We start from the raw sequence: 25,000 nt of genomic DNA, 5'->3' as shown, positions 1-25,000 counted from the left end.
CTCTAAACTCCAGCTGGATTATGCTGAGGGGTGTTATTTCTACTTACACTGCCAAGCCAAATCTCACGGGACCCCACATCCCAAGTAGGGCTGCAACGATTAGTCGTAATAATCTACAATGTTGACCATAAAAATTTTACATTAATGTGTGATGGAGCATCTCATTCTCCATGTCTCCAAACATGTAAACACACCAGAAAAGGGACAAGACAACACCCATTTTCAATGTGCATCAGACTACCATACATCACAATCCGTCCAACCACAATCAGATTCACTCTGGATGGAGAGATTCATCTGGATAGGGGTTTTATTGAACGATGAGAAGCCGGAATGTAAATGAGAGAAATGAAATAGGAGTAACGAGGGTATTTTTAAAATGTAAGGAATAGAAAGTTCAGAACATTGTGTGAAAATGTAAAATAATAAAATATAGATAACTAGATACTTATACTATTTATACTATATTAATTTCTAGTAATTGTACTTTATTACTTCACTCCTCTGTTGGTCAGTCGGTGTAAAACTAGTGATTTAGGTTTTGGGCTTCACTGTAGCTCCGCCCCTAAAGTCAGGCGTTATAATGTAATCTCACACACCAATTACAAAAGCAGTTTATCACACTGAGCAGCTTTAGGAATGTGAGGTCATGCAGAAGATCCAGATTTACTGCTCTGATATTTCAGCTCTCTGAGAGTCACAGGGTGGAACATCAGCGGATAGATAAACGCAGTGTGTTCTTTATACAGGACTGTTATACAGGACTGTTATACAGCCCGGTCTTATTGATGTGGAAATTACATGACTCAATATTGATAAGAACGATGTTAGCAGTTTATTAAAGTGAAGCTGTAAACCTGTGGGAACGTCTCAGAATTACATCACAAACCCACCCGATACCAGCGTTCACGCTTAGCATCGCTGATTAATCTCTTTATTACACATTTAATACTCTGATTACTCATCTTTTATAATTACAGGTGCATTAGTCTCTCTTTCTGTCCTTTCTGATCTCTCTACCTTTCTTTCTATTTGTCCATACATCTCTCTCTTATTATCTTTTTTCTTCTTTAACTTTTTTCTGTTTCATCCCCTTTTTCTATTTTTCTAGTTTACTTTTTCTTTTTCTCTCTATTTCCGATTCTTCCTTCTTCATTCTGTTGTTATATTGTGTGTATGTGTGTGTGTGTGTGTGTGTGTGCGTGTGTTTGTGGTGTTTGGAGTGTGTCCAGTTCACATTCCAGCTCAGTTCTGATTGAACACTTCCTCTCTCTCTTTCTTTCTCTCTCCAGTGGAAGGAGAGTGTAGTACAGTATAGTCACAGTTAATGTACTTGATTTAATACATACAGTATATCACTTTGCTCCACCACGCATTACCGCTATTCATAATTATTAAGTTCAAATTTAGACTCTTGAGAGGGGGTTAATTCAACTACCTGTCGCCATCTAAACCGTCCGTATCCAGGTTCTGTCTGGATCTGATGATGTTCAGGTTTGAGTATAGAGGTCTTTGCCCTGGACTGAAGAGTTCACACTGTAAACTGCAGGTGTGATTGATGAGCATCTCATACAGTGAGAGTCGGTCCCCCCTAGTTGTGATAGGAGGAACATTACTAACAGTGATCTCAGTGATCTGTGCAGAACATCCTGCAGATACATGTGTTGCTGCCTCTCATGCAGAACTTCCAACTGATAGCAGCAGCATTTTTCAGCAGGATAATGTTCACCCACACACAGCAAGGGTTTCCCAGGAACACAGTCTCCACCAGATTGCAGCACTTCCTCGTCCTGCCCGCTCTCCATATATATATATATATATATATATATATATATATATATATATATATATATATATATATATATATATATATATATATATATCTTGTCTCTTTGCTGTGAATGAATGGACAGTTTTCAGCCTGGCGTTTAGTGAGCAGCAGGTGAGAACCTGAGGGAGCCAACATGTTACACTAGAAGGGATGAGTTGAGAGCAGCAGACAGGAGATACATGTGAAGTGCCAGAACAAACAGCAGCACCAGAGAGAACAGGACAGAGCAGTGACAACAGAGAGAGAGAGAGAGAGAGAGAGAGTGAGAGAAAGGATGAGTAACTCACTAGATATAGAGAGATAGAGTAATAGAACACAGAAAGTGAAAGAGAGAATTTAAATGAAAGAAGAAATTATAAAAATAAGGCAGTGAAACAGGTACAGGTTTATTATAACACTGTTTAGGAAATACTTATTCTGTACTTCGTGAATATGGAACTAATTTTGCAATCTCATCCATCCACATAGTACCTGGATAAATAATAATAATAATAATAATAATAATAATAATAATAATAATAATAAATAAATAAATTAATTAATTAATTAATTAATTAAACTGTTTGTCACAGGAAGTCAGGGAGCTTGTTAACAGTGTTTCTAACTGTCTATGAACCGCCTTAATCTTAACAACCCATTACTCTTGTTGAAGAAAGAGTAAAAGTCTCTTTTTCTTTCTCTCGCTCTCTCTGTTTCTCTCTCTCTGTCTCTCTCTCTCCCCTGCATACAATAAGCATCCCATTTGCTGCCCAGGAAACGGGACAAGGCAAAGAGAAACAGCACTGACTCCCTGCTTTCACTTCTCTTTCACTCCAAACAAAAGCCTCTCTCTCTCTCTCTCTTTCTCTCTCTGTCTCTCTCTTTCTCTCTCTTTCCCTCTCTCTCTCTCTCTCTCTCTCTCTGTTACCGCAGAAACGCAGCAGTGCTGAATCCTCCAAACACTGCAACCCAACGTCACACAAACCCAGAGCATAAACTCTATAACTCACCCTGCACCACAACAACAGCACATACACACTCTATACACACACTATACACACACACACACACACACACACACAATTTACACACACACACACACACAATTTACACACAAACACACAATATACACACTACACACACTCATACTCTAGAGTACAGTGAGAGGTTGTACTGGTGTAATACTGTGTGTGTTATAATCAGAGTTGAGGGTAATTGATGAGTTCCGGGTCGGACAGTGGGATCAGATTTCTGATGGTGTAAAAGTGATTCTCTCTATGAGTCACTGCAGCTCTGCATATTTTAGATTTAATTTAAGAAAAAAAATTAACTATTAATCAGACTATAAAATTATTTATTGTCCTATAGTAGAATAACTGCACTAAAAATAAGCCTCAATATTAATATCAATAGTTATTGAGGAATTACAGAATTATAGTCCTTTATATAATAACTAACTGTGTTTTAATAAATCTAGACTCTATTTAATTAATAAATAAACATTGTTTTAGAGTAGTCAATAGATAAAGCCATAATACTAATACTAACAATTCCATAATGGTTGAACCGATACTGAGAGTAGTTACTGTGTAATTACAGCATAACAACGCAAATAAGTTATAATATTACTTTTATAGTAGTTATTTAGTAGTTACTCATTAACTTTAAATAGTTTTTACTTTATTAACAGTTTCACTGTAGTCATATTGCTTAGCTGTAGAATATCCAGCAGCAGCCGTATATAGAGTGTATATAGACTGTAGTATATATCCAGGAGCAGCACTTTATAGAGTTTATATAGACTGTAGTATATATCCAACAGCAGTATATAGAGTGTATATAGACTGTAGTTTATATCCAGCAGCAGTAAACAGTGTTTAGACTGTAGTATATATCCAGCAGCAGTATATAGAGTGTATATAGACTGTAGTTTATATCCAGCAGCAGTATACAGTGTATCGAGTGTACATAGACTGTAGTATATATCCAGCAGCTGCAGTATATAGAGTGTATATAGACTGTAGTATATATCCAGCAGCTGCAGTATATAGAGTGTATATAGACTGTAGTATATATCCAGCAGCAGCAGTATATAGAGTGTTTATAGACTGTAGTATATGTCCAGCAGCAGTATATAGAGTGTTTATAGACTGTAGTATATGTCCAGCAGCAGTATATAGAGTGTATATAGACTGTAGTATATATCCAGCAGCAGCAGTATATAGAGTGTTTATAGACTGTAGTATATGTCCAGCAGCAGTATATAGAGTGTATATAGACTGTAGTATATATCCAGCAGCAGCAGTATATAGAGTGTATATAGACTGTAGTATATATCCAGCAGCAGCAGTATATAGAGTGTATATAAACTGTAGAATATATCCAGCAGCAGCAGTATATAGAGTGTATAGACTGTAGTATATAAATGAAGGGTATAGACTGGTCTTACCGTGTGTGTGGTGGTTGAGCTGGTGGTTCTCGGGGCTGCTGGCTCCCAGTTCGGCCAGTCTGCTGCTGGTGGCGGAGAGCTCTGAGCGCAGGTTGGTCACCTCCTGACTGGCGGACTGAATCGCTCCATCGATCCTCTGCGCGAGCTGCTTATTGTCCTCCATCATCTTCAGGATTTTACCCTGCGGGGCAGCAGCGCACACACACCGGCATCCTGTCACACACACCCCGCACTACATCCCCACCGCTCCGCCGCTCCGCACTACACCCCCGACCCGTCGCTCCGCACTACACCACCGACCCGTCGCTCCGCACTACACCACCGACCCGCCGCTCCGCACTACAACCCCGACCCGTCGCTCCGCACTACAACCCCGACCCGAGAGACCGAGAGAGAGACAGAGAGATACAGAGAGAGAGAGAGAGAGAAACAGAGAGAGAGAGAGAGAGAGACAGAGACAGAGAGAGAGAGAGAGAGAGACAGGCAGCGGGTAGAATCCACAACGCTTCTCTCTCCACTGTTCTATTCCGTTCTGCTCTCTCAGCCCAGAGAGAGAGAATCCAGCTGCTCTGTGTGTGTGTGTGTGTGTGTGTGTGTGTGTGTGTGTGTGTGTGTGGAGAGTGTGTGTGTGTGTGTGTGTGTGTGGAGAGTGTGTGTGTGTGTGTTTGTGTGTGTGTGGAGAGTGTGTGTGAAAGAATGCGACAGCGGCGATGAAACAGAAGAACAGAGTGTGAGAGTTGCTCCTGCTCTTTCTCTCTCCAGCAGAGGACCAAAGAGCGCGCGCGCACACACACACACTGACACACACACACACCCTATGACACACACACACCCTCTGACACACACACCCTCTGACACACACACACACACACACACACACACACAGTTTAACTCGGAGCGTACCATCTGCTCTGGGACACGGGGGTCAGAAAGAGGGGATAGAAAGAAGAGAAAGAGAAAGAGTTTAAATGAGTTTAATGAATGTTATTATTATGTAACTAACATTACTCTAATTATACATAATTACAGATTATATTATCACTAGTTTAATCACACTTTAAAACTTTCTTTACTGTTCAGCACTTCATAATGAGAGAAAGACACTAAAACAGAGAGACAGACAGACAGACAGACAGAGAGACAGACAGAGAGAGAGACAGACAGAAAGACAGATGAAGAGAGAGATACTCTGATCCCGAGTTCTGTTCTGATCAAACAACTTTAAGCTGGACCAGAATTCCCACCACCAAACAATCCCCACACCCCCCTCCCCCCACACACACACACACACACACACACACACACAGTTAAAAAGAAAAGCTACACACACAAAGCCCCTGGACTCCCACCCATTTCCCTCTTTCTTCATTACATATTCATTCTTTTGTCCCTGGAAAATCTCCCCCCTCCACTCCTCCACTCCGGAGGTTAGGAATGGGGGCGGGTCAGAGAGAGAGAGAGAGAGAGAGAGAGAGAGGGAGAGGGAGAGAAGAAGTGGAGACTGTAGTTAATTCAGCAGCTCAGGATCAGATGTTTCAGGCTTTCAGTTTTTAAACTCAGTAAAATCCTTCAGTTCTACATAAACCAGCCTGCAGATCAGAACCCCTGAGTTACTGAGTTACTGGGTTAAACTGAAGCTCAGGTTCTTCAGATTTACTCTGTACTCAGGTACAGGTTATACAGTGAGAGACTGCAGCTCACAGTGTTGTAGGTTATAAGAGCCAGCTGATACTTTCTGTGCTGTAAATAATGCAGTGTTGGAGTTTAAACACTGTATCCACTCACTGTCCACTCTATACCTGCAGGACACTGCCCACAGGACGTTGACAACAGAATGCTGACCACATGACTCCTCCTACAGGAAGCTGCCTGCAGGACATTGACTACAGGATACTGACCACAGGACACCACCCACTGGACACTGTCTACAGGACGCTGCCAACAGAACACTTCCCACAGAAAAATGCCGACAGGATGCCAACAACAGGATGTTGTCCACAGGACACTGCCCACCGGACGCTGCCAGCAGGATGTTGACTACAGGATGCTGAACACAGGACACCACCCACTGAACACTATCTACAGCATACCGCCTACAGGATGCTGCCCAAAAAACGTTGTACACAGGACACTGCCTACTGGATGCTGCCTGCAGATACAGGATGCTGAATACAGGATGCCACCCACAGGACACCACCCACAGGGCACTGCCTATTAAAATAACGTTATTGAAGTTTTAATTATCAATTAAAAGCAGCCTCTGTATCCAGTATCATACAGGAACTGTTAGATTTGATACAGAAGAAGCTCAGTAATCTGTTTCAGTTCAGGCAGGTTTTCCTGCTGTTCCAGACTGTAGACCCGTACCTGTGGAGTCAGGTGGGCTGCTGGTGGTCTGGTTCTCTGCAGGTGAGTGTTTTTCTCAGATGAACTGAAAAGATCCGATTTACAAACAACACCTTATTTTTCCACCGTGTTGAAAAACCATTTGAACCGCGTTATTTTCCCCGTAAACACACCGACAAATAACTGTGATCAATAACAGCTGGTTAGACCCCGATACGTTCCACTCACACAGGCGGGAAATCGCCGGGAAATTGGCGGGAAATGATCTCTGCGCTTCCTGTAGACAGACGGAGTGAGAGCGGGCGAGCGAAACGGAAAACAGAGACAAACAGCCCATAATTTCCCATCCGGAGAGGAATATTTCCTTATTATTATTCAGCAGCTGAAGCATCGAGAGCAGGAGGATCAAACTGCGGCACTCAGAGAACAACAGCTTCCCCAGAGAACACATCCTCTTCCTCTTCCTCTTCCTCATCATCATCATCATCTTCATCCTCTTCATCATCATCCTCTTCCTCATCATCATCATCATCCTCTTCCTCATCCTCTTCATCATCATCATTATCCTCTACCTCATCTTCATCTTCTTCCTCTTCCTTTTCATCATCTTCATCCTCTTCCTCTTCCTCATCTTCATCATCCTCTTCCTCATCTTCCTCATCTTCATCATCATCCTCTTCATCATCATCATCATCATCATCATCTTCATCATCATCATCCTCTACCTCATCTCCATCTTCATCCTCTTCCTCTATATCATCTTCATCTTCTTCCTCATTATCCTCCTCCTCATCTTCATACTCATCCTCATCTTTATCTTCATCCTCTTCATCCTCATCTTCGTCCTCTTCCTCAACTTCATCTTCAGCTCGGGTATAAACCTCGGTGTGAAGGGGTGCCAGGTGGTCCAGTAGTCTAAAGTGCTGTCACTGTGATCAGGAGATCGCTGGTTCAAATCCAGGTCATGCAGCTTGCCATCAGCTGCCGGAGCCCCGAGAGAGCACAGTTAGTCTTGCTGCATCTGTGAGCTGATGTATCAGAACCGAGTCGCTGCGCTTTCCTGCGATTTTTACATAATAAGTCCCCTTTTAAATGCTGTAAGTAGGAATTAGAAAATGACAAAGTGCTAAACGCTTTAACATCACAACTCTTGATAAAAAGTGTTTAAATCCTGAAATGTAGAAATATATGAATGTTAAGAAGTGAAAAGGTTTATCAGATAAATCACTGAGATAACTAAACTAACTGAGAGTAAACCTGCAGAGAGGTTTGATATCTTTAATCTTTAATCTCAGTGCTGGATGAAGCTGATAAACCCGTTCAGCTCTGTTTAATATCTGGTGATTATAAAAACTCAGGACTAAGATTAATGCGTTTCTTTACTGAACAGTAAACACTGACAGAAAATAACAAATACGCTCTGTCTGTTATTATGATAATAAAGTAATAATGTATTCTCTGACATGATTTAGAGCAGCGAGTTCTGGACTGGTTCCAGTGAGCGGCTGCTGGTGTTTGTTGGTGTTTGTTGGTGTTTGTTGGTGTTTGTTGGTGTTTGTTGGTGAGGAGGCTGTAATTAAGAGAGAGAGTGTGTATAAACGCCGTATTGATAAACAGTCGGGTTCAGCGGTCGGCTGGGTTAATAGAATATCGACGCTCGAGCTCTAAAATAGCATTTTTCTTTAATATTTGACGTTATTACGATTACTGTTAGTGATTTTTTTACAATTTTTAAAAAAATTTTTTACAATCCATTTTAAAAATGGATCCAGTGGATTGGATATAAGCCGAATATATACTGTCCATCACCATCCAGCCTCCTGTTTACACTGTGCTTTACCCTGTACTGAATCTACAGCATGATCACTGTGTTTTACTGAATCTGTTCTGTGTGAAAAAGACAGAACTGGCAACACATGAACCCTGAATCTGCGGGTTTAGGAGCTTCGTATCTGTGGAGGTTCAGACAGAGCTGCTGTTTCAGGACAAGATAACAACCAACTTCTGAAGATGATTTTGGTTTGCAGCCAATCAAAAGCTGTTTCTGAAGAGCCGAGATCTCCACTGTTAAACAACCAGAACTTCTAATCCAGGAGAAAAAAACACATTTATTCATTTATTCATTTATTCATTTATCGTTTTTATGTAGTGGTGTGTAGTTGTGTGTAGTTGTGTATCTCAGGCGGGTTGTGTATGTTGTGTGTAGTTGTGTGTGTTGTGTGGATGATGTGTGTTGTGTCGTGTGCGTGTGTAGTTGTGTGTAGTGGTGTGTAGTTGTGTGTAGTTGTGTGTAGTTGTGTGTGTGTGTAGTGGTGTGTAGTTGTGTGTGTGTGTAGTGGTGTGTAGTTGTGTGTAGTGGTGTGTAGTTGTGTGTGTGTGTAGTGGTGTGTAGTTGTGTGTAGTTGTGTGTGTGTGTAGTGGTGTGTAGTTGTGTGTGTGTAGTGGTGTGTAGGTGTGTGTAGTTGTGTGTAGTTGTGTGTGTGTAGTGGTGTGTAGTTGTGTGTGTAGTGGTGTGTAGTTGTGTGTAGTTGTGTGTGTGTAGTGGTGTGTAGTTGTGTGTGTAGTGGTGTGTAGTTGTGTGGAGTTGTGTGTGTGTGTAGTGGTTAGGGTTGTCACGATACCAAAATTTTGACTTCGATACCGATACCAACTGTAGTATCACGATTCTCGATACCAAAACGATACTTGGAAGAAAAAAAAAACAATAAAAATATCTGAACATAAAATGTTTATTTTTGACTGAACTGGATTAAACACTGAACAATCGGTGCAAACGTTTTTATTCTAAAATGAAACATTTGTACAAAAAACAAGTTTCGTTATTATAACCTTAACTATAACATAATTATCTAAACACTTCCTAAAAACTAAAACTAAAACCAGAGGTAATGGTAGCCTGACTATGTGAACCTGACGGGCGGGCAGAAGTTAAGTTCTGAATAAGGAAAATAAAGAGACAGAAGAACATTACAATGTTATGTTCATTTTAACACTCACTGCTCCGTTTTATTAATCAACCGTTTACCGTTTTTAATAAGCCCATGTTCAGTGTAACGATCAGGCTACGTGCCTGACCACAGATTTGCGATGGAAACGCGAAAACGTGAACATCTTGAGTTCATGTTTCACAGCCAATGGGATAATGGAGAAATAGAGAAAACCACGGGTCCAAAACAAAACTCCTGCACACTCCTCTCCGTGTTAACGTGATTTACTAGCAGTCGCTAGCAGTCGCTAGTAAATCTTAGTAAAGCTACAGACAGAGTGTATCTTGACTAACTCCACTAACCTGTCGACTTCTCAGCTCTTTGTAGAGATCAGGGTGCTTGTCTGCTAAATGAGCGAAATATGATCAGAATTATGTTAAATAACACTGTAACATAGAAGCATAGAACTATTATTTAATTAAAATGATTTTTAAGAACAGCTAAACACAGTGCTGCAGGTCAAACGCGGAGGCGTTCACGTGCGAGAGAGAGACACAGAGAAAGAGTGAGAGAGTGAGAGAGCGAGAGTGAGAGAGAGAGAGATTTGCGTGTTCTGATGTGAGCTACTCACAGGTAAAGGTTCTCTTTTAGCTCTTCGTACTCATATTCTAGTCCCATACATAATTCTGCAGCTCCCTCAGTGTTTTCTGTCGTATTTTGCGGCTAGCGCGAGCGCTTACAACTAACACCGCGGACCGCGAGGTGCCGAATCCGCTACTGAATCCGACTCCCGCTTCGCGGACAGAATCGGCACAACACCCCCCCCCCCCCCCCCCCCCCGCTGTACAACTGCGGGAGTGAAAACAGCGCTAATAAATAAAGTAGTTTAGTTTCACTTTCAGTTTTCGTTATTTTATTTAAAAATAAAAATATCAATAAAAAACAGATGCCTACATCTCAGACTATTTTCCCACACTTCACTCCCCGCGCCCGTTTTGTCCTCAAGTCGCGGACGAGAGACATCTGTTATTTTAGCCGTCGCCATTCTACACTCGCTGCTGCTCTGCTGGCTTGCGCGTGAATCGATTCATTTGTTCAGAACACTAAGTTTATCTGAATCCTGCCACACCGACTGCTGCGGTGTGAATCAGTTTTCTTATGAACTGAATCAAATCGCGCCTACTAATTTGACTCATTTGAAGGTAGTGACTGGGCTATATACAGTATCGAAAGCATCGAACGCTAAAGAACCGAATCGTTTGTGATGACGTAGTATCGAAAAAGAATCGAACCTTCGGTACACCGTGCAACTCTAGTAGTGGTGTGTAGTTGTGTGTGTGTAGTGGTGTGTAGTGGTGTGTAGTTGTGTGTAGTTGTGTGTAGTTGTGTGTAGTTGTGTGTAGTTGTGTGTGTGTGTGTAGTGGTGTGTAGTTGTGTGTGTGTGTAGTGGTGTGTAGTGGTGTGTAGTTGTGTGTAGTTGTGTGTAGTTGTGTGTAGTTGTGTGTGTGTGTGTAGTGGTGTGTAGTTGTGTGTGTGTGTAGTGGTGTGTAGTTGTGTGTGTAGTGGTGTGTAGTGGTGTGTAGTTGTGTGTAGTTGTGTGTGTGTGTGTAGTGGTGTGTAGTTGTGTGTGTGTGTAGTGGTGTGTAGTGGTGTGTAGTTGTGTGTAGTTGTGTGTAGTTGTGTGTGTGTGTGTAGTGGTGTGTAGTTGTGTGTGTGTGTAGTGGTGTGTAGTGGTGTGTAGTTGTGTGTAGTTGTGTGTGTGTGTGTAGTGGTGTGTAGTTGTGTGTGTGTGTAGTTGTGTGTGTAGTGGTGTGTGTAGTGGTGTGTAGTTGTGTGTGTGTAGTGGTGTGTAGTGGTGTGTAGTTGTGTGTAGTTGTGTATCTCAGGCAGGTTGTGTATGTTGTGTGTAGTGGTGTGTAGTGGTGTGTAGTGGTGTGTAGTTGTGTGTAGTTGTGTGTAGTTGTGTGTGTGTGTGTGTGTAGTGGTGTGTAGTTGTGTGTGTGTGTAGTGGTGTGTAGTTGTGTGTAGTTGTGTGTGTGTGTAGTGGTGTGTAGTTGTGTGTGTGTAGTGGTGTGTAGTGGTGTGTAGTTGTGTGTAGTTGTGTGTGTGTAGTGGTGTGTAGTGGTGTGTAGTTGTGTATCTCAGGCAGGTTGTGTATGTTGTGTGTAGTGGTGTGTAGTTGTGTGTAGTTGTGTGTGTGTAGTGGTGTGTAGTTGTGTGTAGTTGTGTGTGTGTAGTGGTGTGTAGTTGTGTGTAGTTGTGTGTGTGTGTAGTGGTGTGTAGTTGTGTGTAGTTGTGTATCTAAGGCGGGTTGTGTATGTTGTGTGTAGTGGTGTGTAGTTGTGTGTAGTTGTGTGTGTGTAGTGGTGTGTAGTTGTGTGTAGTTGTGTATCTAAGGCGGGTTGTGTATGTTGTGTGTAGTGGTGTGTAGTTGTGTGTAGTTGTGTGTGTGTAGTGGTGTGTAGTTGTGTGTAGTTGTATGTAGTTGTGTATAGTTGTGTGTGTGTGTAGTGGTGTGTAGTTGTGTGTAGTTGTGTGTGTGTGTAGTGGTGTGTAGTTGTGTGTGTGTAGTGGTGTGTAGTTGTGTGTAGTTGTGTGTAGTTGTGTGTGTGTGTAGTTGTGTGTAGTTGTGTGTGTGTGTAGTGGTGTGTAGTTGTGTGTGTGTGTAGTGGTGTGTAGTTGTGTGTAGTTGTGTGTAGTTGTGTGTGTGTGTAGTGGTGTGTAGTTGTGTGTGTGTAGTGGTGTGTAGTTGTGTGTGTGTAGTGGTGTGTAGTTGTGTATCTCAGGCGGGTTGTGTATGTTGTGTGTAGTGGTGTGTAGTTGTGTGTAGTGGTGTGTAGTTGTGTGTAGTTGTGTGTAGTTGTGTGTGTGTGTAGTGGTGTGTAGTGGTGTGTAGTTGTGTGTGTGTGTAGTGGTGTGTAGTGGTGTGTAGTTGTGTGTAGTGGTGTGTAGTTGTGTGTAGTTGTGTGTAGTTGTGTGTGTGTGTAGTGGTGTGTAGTTGTGTGTAGTTGTGTGTAGTTGTGTGTGTGTAGTGGTGTGTAGTTGTGTGTAGTTGTGTGTAGTTGTGTGTGTGTAGTGGTGTGTAGTTGTGTGTAGTTGTGTGTGTGTGTAGTGGTGTGTAGTTGTGTGTAGTTGTGTGTAGTTGTGTGTGTGTGTAGTGGTGTGTAGTTGTGTATCTCAGGCGGGTTGTGTATGTTGTGTGTAGTGGTGTGTGTGTGTAGTGGTGTGTAGTTGTGTGTAGTTGTGTGTTTGTGTAGTGTAGTGGTGTGTAGTTGTGTATCTCAGGCGGGTTGTGTATGTTGTGTGTAGTGGTGTGTAGTTGTGTGTGTGTAGTGGTGTGTAGTTGTGTGTGTGTAGTTGTGTGTAGTTGTGTGTGTGTAGTGGTGTGTAGTTGTGTGTGTGTGTGTAGTGGTGTGTAGTGGTGTGTAGTTGTGTGTAGTGGTGTGTAGTTGTGTGTGTGTAGTGGTGTGTAGTTGTGTGTGTGTAGTGGTGTGTAGTTGTGTGTGTGTGTGTAGTTGTGTGTAGTGGTGTGTAGTTGTGTGTAGTGGTGTGTAGTTGTGTGTAGTTGTGTGTAGTGGTGTGTAGTTGTGTGTAGTGGTGTGTAGTTGTGTGTAGTTGTGTGTAGTTGTGTGTGTGTGTGTGTAGTGGTGTGTAGTGGTGTGTAGTTGTGTGTAGTGGTGTGTGTGTGTGTAGTGGTGTGTAGTTGTGTGTAGTTGTGTATCTCAGGCGGGTTGTGTATGTTGTGTGTAGTGGTGTGTAGTTGTGTATCTCAGGCGGGTTGTGTATGTTGTGTGTAGTTGTGTATCTCAGGTTCTGAAGGCCGTGGTTGGTGAGAGGAACAGAGCTGAAGCGTCTCTGAGGGGAAAGCTCTTATCTCCGGCTGAGTGCGGCTGTTATCTCTCTCTCTGAGGGGTTTTACTCAGGTTATCTGTTGTTATGTTGGAGTTTCCTGAGCTGCTTCACACTGTTCACAGATTACAGAAATATATTTATATAGTGCATTATACATTTAAATATTTTACTAATATTTATCTAATCTAATCAAATTTATTCCTATAGCGCTGTTCACAACTGATCTATCTATACTTACACAGGCTGTGTGTTTGTGTGTAACACTCTGATAGGTGAGCATGTGGTGTGGTGTAGAGGAGTTGAGTGTAGTGGAGTTGAGTGTAGAGGAGTTGAGTGTAGAGGAGTTGAGTGTAGTGGAGTTGAGTGTAGATGAGTTGAGTGTAGTGGAGTTGAGTGTAGAGGAGTTGAGTGTAGTGAAGTGTAGTTTAGAGGGAGTTGAGTGTAGTGGAGTTGAGTGTAGAGGAGTTGAGTGTAGTGAAGTTGAGTGTAGTGGAGTTGAGTGTAGAGGAGTTGAGTGTAGTGGAGTTGAGTGTAGAGGAGTTGAGTGTAGATGAGTTGAGTGTAGTGGAGTTGAGTGTAGAGGAGTTGAGTGTAGTGGAGTTGAGTGTAGAGGAGTTGAGTGTAGATGAGTTGAGTGTAGTGGAGTTGAGTGTAGAGGAGTTGAGTGTAGTGAAGTGTAGTTTAGAGGGAGTTGAGTGTAGTGGAGTTGAGTGTAGAGGAGTTGAGTGTAGTGAAGTTGAGTGTAGAGGAGTTGAGTGTAGTGGAGTTGAGTGTAGAGGAGTTGAGTGTAGAGGAGTTGAGTGTAGAGGAGTTGAGTGTAGTGAAGTGTAGTTTAGAGGGAGTTGAGTGTAGTGGAGTTGAGTGTAGAGGAGTTGAGTGTAGTGGAGTTGAGTGTAGAGGAGTTGAGTGTAGTGGAGTTGAGTGTAGTGGAGTTGAGTGTAGAGGAGTTGAGTGTAGTGGAGTTGAGTGTAGAGGAGTTGAGTGTAGTGGAGTGTGTAGTTGTGTGTAGTTGTGTGTGTGTGTAGTGGTGTGTAGTTGTGTGTGTAGTGGTGTGTAGTTGTGTGTGTGTGTAGTGGTGTGTAGTTGTGTGTGTGTAGTGGTGTGTAGTGGTGTGTAGTTGAGTGTAGTGAAGTGCAGTTTAGACTGAGTTGAGTAGTCTGATGATCAGGGGGAAGAAGCTGTTGTTCAGTCATGCACTAATTACAGCAGTAGGTTTTACTGCAGGACAGAAGGAATCACAGACCACACGCGCAACAACATACAGTACTACAGAGTTTATAATACAGAGGATTTATAAACCTCCACACACACACACACACACACACACACATTATGTGATTGTATTCCAGTGTTTATCATTCATGTCATAAATAGCTTTGTTCTCTGTTGCTCGGGCGATGAGTCCATCTATTGCCATGGCGATACGGAGGAATGAACTGTGTTTAACCTTTTTATTTGTATAAATATATATCTGATAAATCTGATAATATCAGTCCGTCTGATTCTCTTTCTTCTCTCAGCACTGCAGCTTTACCGTGGGTCTTTACTGGTGTTGACGGTTTATTTGGTCAAATTAACAAAACACTCAGTGCATCACCTTCAGCAGTTCTGTTTAAAAGTCGTGATGATCATGTTCATCTGTTCTGATCCAGTAGCTGAAGAAATCTGACCCATATCCTGAAGTAAAGTTGTGTTATTGATGTTTTGGTGATGCAGGGCTATATACTGAATATATAAGAGAGAGGGACAAAAAGACAGACAGAGAGAGAGAGACAGAGACAGAAAGACAGACAGAGAGAGAGACAGAGACAAAGAGATAGAGGGACAGAGACAGAAAGACAGACAGAGATAGAGAGACAGAGACAGAAAGACAGACAGAAGATATATAGAGAGAAAGACAAAGAGATAGAGAGACAGAAAGACAGACAGAGAGAGACAAAGAGATAGAGAGAGAGAAAGACAGACAGAGAGAGACAAAGAGATAGAGAGAGAGAAAGACAGACAGAGAGAGACAAAGAGATAGAGAGAGAGAGAGACAGCAATGTCTGTATAAAATCTTATTATAAATGTATATAATACAGTTTTCTCTTTAGAATAAATGAAGGTGAGACGGGTTTTGTGTGGGTGGAACAACATAGCGATATTGTGATATATATTATTGTTTTCGATTATGATACATTAAATTATCAATACATGGTGTCAAATACGGATATTTTTATTGGAACATAGGTGCTCTAGACTCCCTAAGCCCCGCCCCCAATCTGACTTACTAAAGATACTGCTTTATTACTCCAGATTTAAAGAGTGTTGTTTGAGTAATAACTAAATAACTTACAGTAATAACTTACATGTACAGAGTAATGTAGTACAGATTACTTAATTTACTTAAGAAGTGCAGTGTCTGTATTTAGATCAGTGTAATATTAAAGTTGAAATTATTCAAGTAAAATTATAAGAAGTTAAAGGTTTTAAGACAGATTTGTTTTTCTCTAACAGTTTAAGTTCATTTTACTCATCAGTGTTGATAAAATCAATAATAATAATAATAATCAATAATAAACTGTCTGCAGTGAATCCTGTTATTAAAATGTCTGGTTTGATGTGTACGTCTCTCTCTTTCTCTCAATTTTAATCAATAATACAGTAATAAATAAAGCAGATGTCAGAGAATACAGTGCTGAGCAATAAACAGCTCTTAAGCCCAAAATATACAAACACTTCACTTCATCCTGGTCTATAACGACAGTAATCTGAGCATGCTCAGTACAGCAGCAGAGCCGGTTTACAGCAGTATCTTAAATAAACACAGGAAGTAAGTAAGTAGGGTGAATCTTCTAATTGTGGAACACTGACCAATGTGGGACACCTGCACTTTATTTAGTGCAGCTTCTCCTCAAATAAATAAAAAATTATAAAAAAACGGGTTAAAACCAGCTGTGATTAATATCACCTGATCAAATCTCCAGTCTTCTGATAAGAAGCACCATCATTAGACTAAATCACCTTCAACTTAGTCACTAAAAACTGCCGTATATCAGCTGAATTTCTTCTATGTATCCGATCAGATCGGAATTCAGGAGTTAAGGATTACAGCAGCTCTGTGGTTCTGACTGTTGAGACTCCTTGGTTACAGGAAGCTGCGCATTTAGTGCACAAATGAAGTAACTCGCTCATTAACAGCTGCCTCAAGTTGATGTGTAGAATATGTAAGACTAACCCGTCTCATGGAGGAACAAAAATAAAGTCTTAAACTAACTAACTGGATACTCTTCCTAAAGTGTAGAAACATATGGAATTATTTATCAAACAAAAAAAAGTGTTAAACAACCAATAATAAGTTTTATATTTTGCATTCTTTATAAAGTAGCTCCTCTTGTTTAGAGGATCAGTTTTGAACATCTCTGCTGGATTTTCTCAGTCAGTTTTATGAGGTAGAGTCTCCTGGAATTCAAGCTTTCAGTTAACAGCTGTGCTGAACTCATCAAGAGTTAATTACTTGAATTTCTTGTCTCTTAATGTTAAGTTTGAGAGCATCAGTTAAAGTAAAGTAGTGAAGAGGTAGAGTTACAGGTATACAGTGAATAGTGAATATTTGATTTATGTATTTTATTATAAGTGATGTAGCGTCTCTGCAGGAGAAGAGAAACGGTAAAGGAATGAAGAGATGAAACATTTCCTATTAGACGTTTGATATGAGTCATATTTCTGTATTTAGCAGAGCAGAAACAGATCTCTGATCCCATCAACCATGAAGAGAAGAATCAGACGTCAATGAGAGTTTAATAACAGAGCCAGAATTCAGACTGATTAAATGATACGTCACATAAAGAGAGATTGATCCTCATGTTTATGAAGAAATACATTCAGAATCTGAGCCCTGAGCGTTTCAGTAAAGGAGAAGAAATCCTCTAATAAAGAGAGAAAAATGTAATAATCCATCCAGAGAATCAGAGGAGGAGTCGTGTTTAATAATAGAGTATTAAATATTACAGTTATACAGAACTTCAGCATGTCTTTAATTCTAACATGGAAAAAGGTGTGAAATACGGAAATAAATCCATCTACACTCATCGTCCAATAAACAGAGGAGAAATCAACCGACAGGTATGAAACTTGGTGGGTGGCTTTGGTATCAAAAGATGTGCAAATGCTTAAAGTTTCATGTTTGGCTGGTCATGTGACATAAGCTGGGCGGGGCTTATTGCTGAGCCTGATTGACTGTATAAGGGCGTCCTGTTGCATTAGGTTTTCTATTCTGTTTGGTGCACTTTAAAAAGTGATTTTGTGTTTAAGTCAGGAAAACTAATATTATCTAGTTGAGTGAATTTACCGGCCAGAACAACTCAATAAAATGAGTTCAGAAAACTCCAACCTGAAAACTAAAAAATGTTCGTTGAGCCGATGAAAAAATGGAATTTCAAACAACTTTTAGTTACTACACGTATCAAGGCTCTTTCATCAGTGTTTCCCATAGGCCCCTGGCACCATATATTTGCATACTGGGTGTGGCCTCTCCCTCATTTACCATCTTTGTGTTTGTGTTTGTTTCCCAAAGCTTTTACCTTATCCTAGTGGTGCTTTAGTGTAAAATATGTGTTGGTTGCCAGGCATCAGTGTTGTAGGCTGTAAGAGCAAGTTACCTTTATTCTGTCTTCCTAGTCGTCACAATAAAAATATATGTTAAGAAAGATTTAATTCCTTAAGCCTACAATGGTTAAAAAATGCTCACTTAAACTGTTGTTGTGTAAATAAAACTCAATTAAGTTGAATAAACGTACCTGATTCATGTTATAATCTAGCTTTGATTCAGTTAAGTTTAATAAACATAAAATTGTATGTATTAACAAACTTTAATTGAATCAAAGTAAAATGATGACTTGACTGAGTTAAGTTGAGTAAATAAATAATGTTTTTTTTGTGTGATGTGTTGGAGCATCATTTGTAAGTGAAGAATGAAGCTTGGGGAAGAACAGATTAGTGAAATTAGATAAAAGAAGACAGACATTATAACCGTACTGTCACAACTCAGGACATTCAGTGAGCAGTGATGTCCTCCATCAGTTGTCCTGTAAGTGCCAGCACTGTTGGCAGACGGCTGAACGACGCAGGACCACGTCACCTTTACTAAAAACTCCAGACTCTCATAGAATATCACTAGCTTAAAATCATGTCATTCTATTATCAGTGTAATAATAATTTATTGATTACTGGTAACTTTTATCTTCCTTCTGAATAGAATTAAAACCCCAGACTTCCTCCTGAGTGCAGAGTTATTGCTGTAGATAAGTGTAAATACAGACAGTGAGGAGATGAAGATGTTCTGAATACTGAAGGTTGGAGGGTAAGGAGTTTAAGGTTAAATACTGAATATATTTAATAAATAAGTTGTAGAATAAGGAGCGTAATGATTACTGGCTTTATAATCTCCAGAATTTACCGGCAGTAAGAGCTCTGATGAATTATTTATGTTTTATATCAAGTTTTACATTTAAACCCTGATATTATTCTTTGTTTGGTGGGAAGTGTGAGAATACTTTCCACTGAGAACTGAGAGGAGCTTAAGAATTCACATTTCAGATCATTCTTTCTATCAGTGCTGATATACAGTATTAAACATACAATTACATATATGAACATACATAATGGTTTATAGCTTTACTGAAAAATAGATTTTAAGCATTAGCTTATAGAAAAATCTCTATCTGAAGGACACAGATAAAATTTAAGCATTTACACGGGTAGGTGACATTCTTTCCTATTTTATTCTTCATCACTTTTAATTAATTCAGAAAGCAGAATTTAACACACAGAACCACTGGATTGTTATTCAGTTCAGAGGTAAATTTTATTTTTTCCAGCCATAAGAAAGTGCATTAAGTCATCATATATCAGATGTTGTGTGTGGTTAGTGATGTTTGTTAGCTCTGCTGTGTTGCTGTGCTAATAGCTACTCACTGTATGGGCTGTTTAGTGTTGTACTCTTAAGAGGGGAATCCAGTTAGTGGTGTTATGTGTCTTTATTCTCTTTCCTATATAAGACGTGTTTGTCTATTTCATTCTACTAATACGTGTATGAACTGCAGCACAGAGCTGCTGTAATCCTGAGTAACTCCTGAATATGATCTGACCGGCTCTCAGAATCTGATATATAAGAAATATCAGCTGATCATTGATTGCATGGAACAGATAGAGAGCTACAGTAAACTGACAAAATATCTGCTCACCTGCATTATGCTTAGATGCATGTACAGATGGACAGATGTATAGATGGACGGATGGATGGACGGATGGATGGATGGATGGATGGACGGATAGACGGATGGATGATGGATGGGTTGATAGATATTTTATTGAGCTTGAAGGAAAATGAGCACAATATTTTGTCTGTAAATCAGCAGATACTGATACTGAGAACCACCTCCTGATACCAGAGCTACGTTTCTGCTGAAAAGTCTTTTGTTCTTCTTCTACTCTGAAGACCACGGTGAGGAGGGTCTGCAATGCAGCTAAACCTGATGGGAAAGGAGGAGCGTCAGTGCTGCAACAATGCTTTTCCTTTACTCTCTCTCTCTCTCTCTCTCTCAGTTCTGCCTCTTACTTTTTGTCTACTGCAGTTTTTCAACACGTCCAGATAGAGAACTATAATATAACTCTCAGCTATATATATATTCAAAGTAGATGCTTGTTGGTTTGGGTTTGGGTTTCTGGTTGATTTTGTTTGGTTTGGGTTTGGGTTTTGTTTGGTTTTGTTTGGGTTTGGGTTTTGTTTGGTTTGGTTTGGTTTGGGTTTGGGTTTTGTTTGGTTTTGTTTGGTTTGGGTTTTGTTTGGGTTTGGGTTTTGTTTGGTTTGGGTTTGGGTTTTGTTTGGTTTGGGTTTGGTTTGGGTTTGGTTTGGTTTAGTTTGGGTTTGGGTTTTGTTTGGTTTTGTTTGGTTTGGGTTTGGGTTTTGTTTGGTTTTGTTTGGGTTTGGGTTTTGTTTGGTTTTGTTTGGTTTGGTTTTGTTTGGGTTTTGTTTGGTTTGGGTTTGGGTTTGGGTTTTGTTTGGTTTGGGTTTGGTTTGGGTTTGGTTTGGTTTAGTTTGGGTTTGGGTTTTGTTTGGTTTGGGTTTTGTTTGGTTTTGTTTGGGTTTGGGTTTTGTTTGGTTTGGTTTGATATGGGTTTAGATATAATAATCAGTGGAGATCTGTTTATCATGAAGTGTTTTGCGGAGCCTCCTTATATAAATTAATTTTATTTTGTGATTAATAAGAGTTTTAGGGGCAGCAGTGATTAGAGTGAAGCACAGGAAGATTTTATATCTGAATAACAGCTGATCTGTTTCCTTCAGGAGAATCTTCACACCATCCTCTCTCTCATTTATCAGTGTGTGTGTGTGTGTGTGTGTGTGTGATAATGTGATGTTAAATGTAAAGATAATTTACTGCAGATGTCAGAGATACACTAAAAGATGGATGTAGATTATTATGGGATGTATATTAGCACTAATTCCCTCATCACTGTTCAGTAAAGTGATTCTGACTCCCAGTGATCCATCTGAACACCACAGACCTGTCTCACACTCCATTTATAACAATCAATTTATTATTTACTCAAATCCTCCTCTGAGAAAAGGAGAAGAGTCTATAAACTCTTTCACACACCTGAGTATTTTCTCCTCTTTTATTCATAAACATTTAGCTTCTAATAAAATATCAGCCCGGGATCTTTCCCACTGCAAAGCTTCACATCCAGGAGAATAAAGCCCTGGAGACCCATCACTCATTACATCACCTCTGAGCTGGAATATCATTTATTAATCCTTAATTTCACCCAAAAAACAAACATCCTAATCGCTCTTGAACACAATAACATCCAGAAATATTCTAAAATGCAGAGTAAATCCAAACACTTATGAATATCAATAGGGCTGTGTAGAAATATAGTTTTGGTAATTTCTCATTTTTACACTGATTCTGCAGAGCGAGAGCTGAGAGCCGGCGCTGAGGGCTCTCTAATAACAACTTATACCCACAATACACTCAAACATCTAAATAAAAACTAAACTAATCAAAACCAAACAGCAGATTCTACAAACACAAGAGCCCTGCCATTTATCTCAACTGTTTCCAAACAAAATACAACATAAATTACCTTTTTTTATTTTACACAGATAAATAATTCATGGACGCTCTTCAGTGGAATCCTCAGTGTTGAGTCTCTCACAGCCTCACTCTCAGATCAAACACTGTCTCGCGCACATTTCTCTTAAAATAAGTGAAGTAAGACTTAATCTTGCAATAATTACTGATCACTGGAGACAAGAATCTGAATCACTTTACTGGTAACTTTGTGTTTATTTTGAGTTTGAATTAATTAAAACAAGGTGAAATTTTTTATTAAAACTCATTTAAGATCATGATTCCTAAAATAAGTAAATCAGGTCGTGAAATATGTTTTCAGGTAAAGCTGGAACTGGTTTGATTTCCTCAGATGTTTAGATACAGCAGTAAAGTTCAGATACAGAGAGACACTCTAAAATCAATCAGCTCCAAACACTCAACCCTTATTCATTTATTTATTTACAGTAAAATTAATTAAATTAAAACACTGATATAATTTACATCCTAAACATCAACCAATCAATTCATCCAACACAACATGACAATACACCGTGGATCATCCCCCACAATAACAGAAGATTAACAGAGGAATTATTCTCCAGATCTTCCTCAGAGACGCTTTATCTGCTGCTGGTTTAGGAAGAAGAATCTTTTCATCATTTCTGAGGAATAAATTCCCCCCTTATTTAACTCTGAATTAAAGTATGAGTAAACTGTACATTACTGTAAACTACAGTGCGTATATACAGTCTCACCCCAGACTTCCCAACTCATCCCAACTCTTCAACTCATCCCCAACTCATCTCGACTTCCCAACTCAACCCCAACTCATCTCGACTTCCCAACTCAACCCCAACTCATCTCAACTCTTCAACTCATCTCAACTCTTCAACTCATCTCAACTCTTCAACTCATCCCCAACTCATCTCGACTTCCCAACTCAACCCCAAACTCATCTCGACTTCCCAACTCATCCCCAACTCATCCCAACTCATCCCCAACTCATCCCTGACATCCCAACTCATCTAAAATTCATCCCTGACTCCCCGAAAGCAACATAAACTCAATAAACCTGTTGTTTGAAATAAACAGTAATAGAGGCAGTAAGGCCGGGTAAGGTCAGTGTAATAAAGCTCCGGGCTCTGAGCTGATCAGCGTTAAACTGGATTTATAACAGTTTTAAACAGGAATAATTTTATTATAATTCTCCTCCTGATTTACTCTGCTGGATGCAGCGCTTCCTCCCGGCGCTCATTTACATCCCCGTCTCCAGAGACGAGAGAGCAGCGCGAGAGTGGAGACGAGAAAACACCCGACATCCAGCAGCTCCAGAGAAAAGAGGAGTAAAAACACCTCACTGATTCACTAAGAGAGAGAGAGATAGAATGATAGAGAGTTTATAGAGAGAAAGAAGGAGATCTCTATGTGAGATATTATAGATCATTTTATTTTGTTAAATAAGAGCACATAAAAATGATGAGAATAAAAACCTCTGGAATATAATCAAGAGGAAGATGGATGATCACAAACCATCAAACCACCAAACTGAACTGCTTGAATTTTTACACCAGGAGTAAAGCAGCATAAAGTTATCCAAAAGCAGTGTGTAAGACTGGTGGAGGAGAACATGATGACAAGATGAAAAAAACTGTGAAAAAAATTATTTCTGAACTCTTAAAACTTTATGAATATGAACTTGTTTTCTTTGCATTATTTGAGGTCTGAAAGTTCTGCATCTTTTTTGTTATTTCAGTCATTTCTCATTTTCTGTAAATAAATGCTCTAAATGACATAAGAAACATAAGAAAGAAAACAGAAAGAAAGATTAAGAGGAAAATGAAAGAGTGAATTTGTGAGATTGAGAGAGATAGAGAGAGAGAGTGAGAGGTACAGATTGGAGAAAGACATTGAAAAAGAATAAATGAGTGAGAGAATAAAAGAAAAGAGAGGAAATTAATTCCTCTATATTACAGCGTTTTCACTCCGGCTGTATCTGTAATTTAGCATCGATCTCTTCAGTCATTTCAGCTCTTCTCTCTGCAGTTAGAAGAAAAGAACAGAACTGATATCGACTGAAACGCGTTTATTATACTGAAGAACTCTTACAGCAGAAATAAGCCTGAGATCCTGAGATACACTCGCTCAGTGTGAGGATAATAAACCTGCGTTCACTGGATTAAAGTTTGATCTGACCTTTATTTCAGCTCTTCTCTCTGTTCTAAAACTCCAGAGATGCGGGTGATCTTCAGGCCCTCAGGCAGATCAACCCTATTAAAACCTCTGGAACATAATAAAGAGGAAGATGGCATAAAGTTATCCAAAAGCAGTGTGTAAGACTGGTGGAGGAGAACATGATGCCAAGACGCATAAAAAACTGTGATTAAAAACCAACCAGGGTTATTCCACCAAATATTGATTATTTCTGAACTCTTAAAACTTTATGAATATGAACTTGTTTTCTTTGCATTATTTGAGGTCTGAAAGCTCTGCATCTTTTTTTTGTTATTTCAGTCATTTCTCATTTTCTGTAAATAAATGCTCTAAATGAGAATATTTTTATTTGGAATTTGGGAGAAATGTTATCTAAAAATAAATATTATAGAATAAAACAACAAAGTTTTATTTAAATATAAACCTGGTCTAGTCTTGGTGTGAATGTGTCTAGTCTAGTTCTCCCTTTACTCCAGACTGAATTATTATATAAGTAAGTGTCCTGCTCAGTCCTGAGTCTCCTCCCGTCCCGCTGATAAATCTCTAAATCCTTTACTGACAGAGTCAATAGTTCTACTGTCTGAGGATCAGTTTAAAGATCTTTAAACACCACGGGTTTCCCTCACTACTGATCTCAGAGAAGTCCAGCGCAGTGCAAATAATCTCAGATACTCATTTAATTCATCTATTATTATTCATGAAATTAAATTATTTTCATTATTCACTAGTGTATATTACTCTCTCTGATTTATCTTAAATCCAGTCTTTACTCGGCTTCCTCACTGAGACATATTAGTTTTACACATTCTACAAATTTAAGTTTGAGTCTGATAACGTAATAAATGCCAGACTGAGAAGTTCAGCACATGGGGAGGAGTTTAAGACTGGCTTTAACAGGATTCTGCAGCCAATCAGTGACCTCCATAATTCCATCTAAATGAGCTTTTCACAACATCACAACTCTTCTCACACAACGTTCCCAGATATTCAAATACTAACGACGCTAACAGTGACGCTGCAGCGACGTTACCAGAGCGAAACGTTCTACGAGCGTACGCCTCCTAGGAACTCCATAGCAACAACCAAGGAATGACCCAGCAACACCTTATCAACCACTTAACAAGTTTTGAAGCAACTACCTGAGATGCTGTTGTGAAAAATGGGAATCACATTAGCTGCATTTTCAGGAGATGAAAATTTATAGTAATTATTATTATTATTATTATTATTATTATTATTATTATTATTATTATTATTATTGTGTTTTAAAGGAATAATTTGTGGATCTGAGCGTCTCTCTGCGGGT

At 39.7% G+C, this 25,000-nt stretch overlaps 1 protein-coding gene across 2 annotated transcripts in view; it reads right to left on the bottom strand.

The window, feature by feature from the left end:
- kaznb (kazrin, periplakin interacting protein b) overlaps positions 1-25,000 on the bottom strand; it is a 159,679-nt gene that overhangs the window by 72,228 nt on the left and 62,451 nt on the right. For both annotated transcript variants that reach the window (XM_049471821.1, XM_049471820.1), the window contains exon 3: positions 4,260-4,440. In XM_049471821.1, the coding sequence (XP_049327778.1) occupies positions 4,260-4,440 (181 nt within the window). The remainder of the gene's footprint in view (positions 1-4,259; positions 4,441-25,000) is intronic.

The sequence above is a fragment of the Astyanax mexicanus genome, chromosome 24 (assembly GCF_023375975.1).
Source record: "Astyanax mexicanus isolate ESR-SI-001 chromosome 24, AstMex3_surface, whole genome shotgun sequence".
Classification (NCBI taxonomy): Eukaryota; Metazoa; Chordata; class Actinopteri; order Characiformes; family Acestrorhamphidae; genus Astyanax; species Astyanax mexicanus.
Note: the sequence above shows the minus strand (reverse complement) of the source record. Positions and strands in the feature narration are given on the sequence as shown.